The following is a 6,157-nucleotide window of genomic DNA, read 5'->3' as shown; positions in this document are numbered from 1 at the left end:
GAAAAACATCACTCTTTTGGACCATCCTGCGTGTTCCCCTGATTTAAATCTAATTGAGAACATTTGGGGATGGATGGCAAGGGAAGTTTACAAAAACAGACAACAGTTCCAGACAATAGAAGCCCTTCATGTAGCCATATTCACCATTTTGAGGAATATCCCCACTCAACTCATGGAAACACTTGCATCAAGCATGCCACAACAAATTTTTGAAGTGATCAACAATAATGGTGAAGTTACTCATTACTGTGTTCATGGTTGAAATTTTGAGGTATGGTCCTAAACTTCTGATCAGCTTTAAAACATCCTGTTTCAGTTTAAGAGTTGTTTTCAATAAATTGCGCACTCAAAAAAATGTTTTGTCTCTCTCCCATTTCTTGTTGCATGTTGAAGCTCCACTTGAAACCTTCTTAACCAACCATGCAAAATGACTTGCTACTCTTACTGTTCTGACATTTGGGAACTGTTAAATAGCCTATCAAGTATGTTGTCTAAAACAGTTAAGTCAGGCAGAAACAAGCTGAGCACCACCTCTAAACATCTAAATGCCATTAAGTTGTTGAAATTATAGTATTACACTCACTCAGCTTCTGACTTCTGCTTTCATACAGTCTGACAAAAAAAATGTAAAACAAAACAAAATCAGCTTATTTTCTGTAACTCTTCTGAACAGCTGCTGCTGCAGTGTGACATAAGCCACAGCATTTTCAGTCTGTGCACTATATAACATTTTATGTAGACACAGCAGTCAGTACCAAACTTTGCAGTTATATTTCACTGCTTACCACAAATTTGGTTTCAAAAACAAAGCAACACATTTACATTAGTGGTTGACCACAGTGAGTACCTGCTGTTCAAAAGAAATGAGCTGCAGCAGCTGTTTTCTTCTGAGAAGCATTCATGCACAAGCAAAAAGAGAAAAAGCAACAAGTGATTTAATTTTACCTTCTACATAAGAGACAGACACATTTGTTAGTATGTGAACTTTTATCTGTTTTTATAACCATGTGATTCTGACAGCTGTTTCTCACTGAAGACACACATAACAGTTTGTTGACATTCACACCAAACCCAGCAGATGATGTACAGCTTGTTCAATTGCAATAACGATATGTGATAAATGTGGATTACTTCATCGACTTCACTTTCACTCAGATGTGATTTTGTCTTCAGTCAGCTCTCTTTCTGCGACCTGTCAGATATACGAGAATTAAAGAACTAAAACAGTATTTTTTTCAAAGGTGCAAAACTCATATTACACACCAATATTAACTTCACAGCAATTAAAATTTTTTCATGAACCATTAGTTTTATTTATATTTTGTATTTAATATTTACTACCCATCAAATATTACATATTATATGAATGTAAGACATGAGGTATCATTAATCCAAGTTAATCTCACCTTTGAGTTTAGTCTCACCGAGGCGTAAGGTGTAGTAAATGGCTCTAGAATATAACATGTCATCATCTAATGGAAAGATACAGCCATAATGAGAGGACAGACGACCACAGTAACATCAGTGATGATGAACAATATTTGCTATTCACTGTTCATTAGGTCTAATTTGGAATCTTAGGAAAATCTGACAATCAAAGGAACATAATGTCACTATTACATCAGAACATGTAAGCAAACTGGTGGTGGTCATAACTGTGGGGCAGGAGTGCCCTAATGTGACCAGCTTTTCAAAACATTTCATTGTTACAGGGGTGATAGCAACTGGCCGGTTGTAGATGAAGCTGAAAATATTGTGTTTCCTGGGCAGAAGTGTAGAAAGCTCATAGTGTATTATCACCAGCACCTATACTCTTTCCTTATCCATGTTTACAGATACCAGAAAAAACAGCACAGGAAAGCAGAAGTTTTTAACTAAATGTATTTATCTCCTGCTTTTTTACTTTTTTTTTGGTATTATTCCTGAAAAAAGATTTAATAAATACGATAAATAATAAAATAACGATAAGAGAAGAACACAACATTCACAAAACTTATGTTGCCTTGATTTATGTGCTGATGTGCATGATGTGAGCATGCGACAAAGCAAAAGTGATCAATTCAATTCAATTTTATTTATATAGCGCCAAATCACAACAAAAGTCGCCTCAAGGCGCTTCATAGATAGAGAAAAACCCAACAATCATATGACCCCCCATGAGCAAGCACTTTGGCCACAGTGGGAAGGAAAATCTCCCTTTTAACAGGAAGAAACTTCCAGCAGAACCAGGCTCAGGGAGGGGCTATTTGCTGTGACTGGTTGGGGTGAGAGAAGGAAGACACAAAGTTATGTGCAAAACATCATGTTCAATAAAATATCTAAATGTTTATAACATAAGATCCAAGTTCTTGAGTTTGTCGTGTGTTGTTTATGGTCACAGTGGTGTAAACAGGTTGTTCAGAGCTATCACCTGAAGGGGAAGAATCATCCCTGGGCAAGAGAGGTTATGTAGAGATATATATATATATATATAGATATGACTCTAAAGCTGTTGTTGGTAGCCCTCACGCTTCTCTTTTTCAGGCTTTGTGCTGTGGTTTGACCTAAGACAGTTTTAAATTATCAAAGCATCACCAGTGTCGAAAACAAAAACACCACATATGACATACTGAGCAGACACAAAAATAATCCTTTTGAGCAGCATATGTCACGTAAAACTACCACACTTCACTTTAGCTTTTATTTTAATTTTCTTAAATGTCAACCTACTAGAAATTGTATCATTCAGTCTCTCAAGCAATGCAATTTTAATCGATTGATACTGATGAAGTTACTCCCACTGTGACCCTGATTTGGACTGGTTAACAACTTTAAATTGATAAATGGATAGAAGGCCATAACATTGGTAACAAGCATGAAATAGAGTAATACAATTGTGATAATTATTTCTCTCTCACCTCCTGGATGGTCTCCATGTGAGTTTGCTGCTGATGTCTTTGAGGAAACTGATGAATAGAAAAGAAAAACCCAGCATTAGAAAAAAAAATGAATAGGGAGCTATTCTTAGAAATTCTGTAAACTTAAAAAACTGAATTACCTCTGTGTTTGCAAGTATTAAGAAATCCGACTACCAGCAGTGTCAATATTATCACTAAAAGAGGCAACACAATCCACAGCAGGAATAAGTCAGGAGTGGAATTGAAGTCATCTGACAGGGTCTCTCCTGAAGAATATGCTGCAATGGTACAACTTTATAAATATCATAGCACGTGTAATATTTCTGACTTTAAACATAAAAATTGTAACATCATTTTTATAACATAAACATTTTCATCAAGACCAAAAAGCAGAAATCTAGTTGTTAGAGTCACATTTCTCTCTCTATGAAGCTCAGACACAGAAATAAGTAAATATAGTTTTAGTCTTACATCTGACATGAAGCCAACTTTCTGGTGATGTTCCAACACCAGAAATGCTGCACTTGTATCGTCCTTCATCAGACCTGGAAACACTGTTAATTTCCATGTTGTCAGAAGGGCTCCGGTCTATGAGGCCATCGTCTTTGTAGAAATTTGCTCTTTGGTTGGTGTGAGTTGTCTTGCTTATGCAGCGTAGAGTCACATTGTTTCCCTCAAAAACAGGGAAAACTGGACTCTGTAGGATCACAGAACCATCTGAAGATGAAGCAAAATGGATTTTTTTAAACTTTTTTAAAAAGGTAAATGACAAATACATTCTGTACCATACAAGACAAAGTGGATAATAAACCTCACCTAATTTTAAAACAAAACTCTTTACTAATTTCACAAATATGATGAACTTACCAGTTATGGTAATGTTGACACTGTTGCTTCTCTGACCCCCTTTAACCTCACACCAGTACTCTGCACTGTCTGTTACATAAATTTGAGAAATTGTGCATGAAGAGGAAGTTGTTTTACTGTTACACGCTGGACTAAAATGTTCTAACAGTTCCTCAGTGGTTCTGACTCCTCTCAGTTCAATAGGACCATCAGGGCTCTCACAATCAAAAGATAAAGGCTCATACTGAAAGTGTTGGAGTCTGTTAGGAGTCACACGAAGAGTAGCTGCACCTAAAAATTAGAAACATCACAAGATTAATAGTAAACAGAATAATCAACATTCTTATAAAATGTGTTAGTAAAAGATGATTAAACTTAAAAGGATTTTAATAAAAATCATCAACAGACTTATAAAATGTTTAAGTCAACCCGAACTTACTCACTCTCCAAAAAGTAAAAAAAGATTATTTCTTTTATTAACGTCTCTAACGTACTCACCCATTTTTTGGGTAAAGCTATTTTGAACATGTGTCCCCAGCAGAATAACTTCAAGCATTACTAGATCAGCACAGGAAAACTTTAAATTATTTCATGTACAGACATATATACAGTAAATATAAAATATAAAAATAAACCTTACAACAATTACTCACATAGTCTGAAGCAGAGAGTTGTAATCACCATGTTGTCTTACTGCTCACTGACTGAGTAAAAGACTAAAATACAACTGAAGAATATCATTGGGGGAGGGCAGGTTTCCTGTTCCTGTGCAGTTTGTTTAGTCATAATGTCTTATGAGTCTGCAGATTTCAGGTGTAAAAGAGGTCCACCATTACTCGACCTGTTCGTCTGGTTCACTCAAAAAATAAATAAATAAATAAATTGGGTGGTTATTACATTTGCTTGAGTCCAATTAGTTGCCTGGTCATGCAATATCATAAAATCACACAAGATCTCAAACCATTGGAAAATCAGTTATAATAATCGGTTATAGCAAGGCCCAAAATGAATACACACTTCACATAAATGCTCTTGCTATTGCTATTTATTGTGGTCTAACCTGTCAAGGACAAAAGAGAAAAGATAATTCTCTATCAAGCTTTGTAATCATAGTAATGCTGTTAGTGTTAATCTCGTTAAAATGACATTAACACTATAACTGCATTAACGTGGCAAATCTCCATTAGCGAGTTACCGCGGATCCCCTCGTGCGTCGTCCTGGACGGCGTCAATGCATTAATGAGCTAACCGTGCTAACGCGCTGACGGTGTGCAGCCCCATCAGCGGTAACTCGTTAACAGAGATTTGCCACGTTAATGTGGTTATGGCATTAATGTCATTTTAACAAGATTAACGCTGCGCCACTAAATCATAGCTTCCCTAATTTTTTTAAAGTATAGAGAGACTGCTTAATGGCGAGGTGGTTAGCACTGTTGCCTTAACGCAAGAAGGTTCTGAGTTCAAACCACAACATGAGTTCTTCGTGGAGTTTTCATGGTCTCCCTGTGTTTGCGTGGGTTTTCTCTGGGTAATTTGGTTTCCTTCCACAGTCCAAAGACATGCTGGTAGTGGAGTTAGGTTAATTGGTCGTTCTCAATTGTCTATAGATGTGAATGGTTGTCTGTCTTTCTGTGTTAGTTGTGCAATAGACTGGTAACCTGTCAAATTTTCCTATAAATCCAACATACTGAAGAAAAAAATGGTGCATATAACAAGTTTTATGTCAACCACACTGTGAGCAGGGAGAACATATGGCAGTTTCACGGAGACGTTCACAGATGGACCAGTAACGAGTTCACACAACATAAATACACAGGCTGTATCCCAATTCAGGGTCTGCAGCCTTAAAGTACGCAGCCTTAACGGTCTACAAGGGCCGCGTACTCAAAGACCGCTAAGGCCGGAAGTGCGAGGCTTGTGAAATGGGACGGTCTAGCCTCCGTCGCGCTGCCCAGGTTGTCTAGCAACCATGATACTAACAGCTGGAAACGTTTCATACAGCTTTGTTTGACAGAAATGAAGGAGAAAATCTTTTGTTCATTTGTTTGTTTGTTTCTACACGAGCTTTGATCATTCTCTGTAAGATTAAGCTCAGCTATTGAACGGCGTATATTTTAAAGTAAAGGCTTTAAAACCAAGTTAGTACAAACGTCACTAATGTCACAAACTTTGCCGACATGTGGCCAACAGTAATGTTTTAATGTTCTTCGCTATTCTTAGGATGCCTGGGTCGTTGACCCAGGGTTTTTGAGTTTATTATATTATTTATAATTTCTAATCTTTGGGTTTTTGTTAGAGTCATGTCTTACGGTTTGTCTCTGTGTAATCCTTAGTTGCAGTCTCCCCTGTCCGCTATATCCCCGTGTCCAGTCAGTGTCTGTGTCTGCCCTGGTCCCACGTCTCTGTTCCCTCTG

At 37.2% G+C, this 6,157-nt stretch overlaps 2 protein-coding genes across 2 annotated transcripts in view; both read right to left on the bottom strand.

Annotated features, from left to right (window-relative positions):
* The window catches only part of LOC309701846 (uncharacterized protein), a 124,460-nt gene that overhangs the window by 101,560 nt on the left and 16,743 nt on the right, over nt 1–6,157 (bottom strand). The gene's annotated exons all lie outside the window — the stretch shown is intronic.
* LOC309701844 (Fc receptor-like B) overlaps nt 1–6,157 on the bottom strand; it is a 33,963-nt gene that overhangs the window by 21,309 nt on the left and 6,497 nt on the right. Inside the window, exons 1-7 of the mRNA XM_082526131.1 lie at nt 4,397–4,429; nt 4,242–4,301; nt 3,765–4,034; nt 3,369–3,614; nt 3,038–3,175; nt 2,898–2,945; nt 1,407–1,472 (exon numbers count right to left, since the gene is read on the bottom strand). Of these exons, the coding sequence (XP_082382257.1) occupies nt 1,407–1,472; nt 2,898–2,945; nt 3,038–3,175; nt 3,369–3,614; nt 3,765–4,034; nt 4,242–4,301; nt 4,397–4,427 (859 nt within the window). The 5' untranslated portion in view covers nt 4,428–4,429. Of the gene's footprint in view, nt 1–1,406; nt 1,473–2,897; nt 2,946–3,037; nt 3,176–3,368; nt 3,615–3,764; nt 4,035–4,241; nt 4,302–4,396 lie in introns of the transcript that reaches the window.

This window comes from Aulonocara stuartgranti, assembly GCF_965226115.1.
Source record: "Aulonocara stuartgranti genome assembly, chromosome: 3".
Taxonomy (NCBI): domain Eukaryota; kingdom Metazoa; phylum Chordata; class Actinopteri; order Cichliformes; family Cichlidae; genus Aulonocara; species Aulonocara stuartgranti.
Note: the sequence above shows the minus strand (reverse complement) of the source record. Positions and strands in the feature narration are given on the sequence as shown.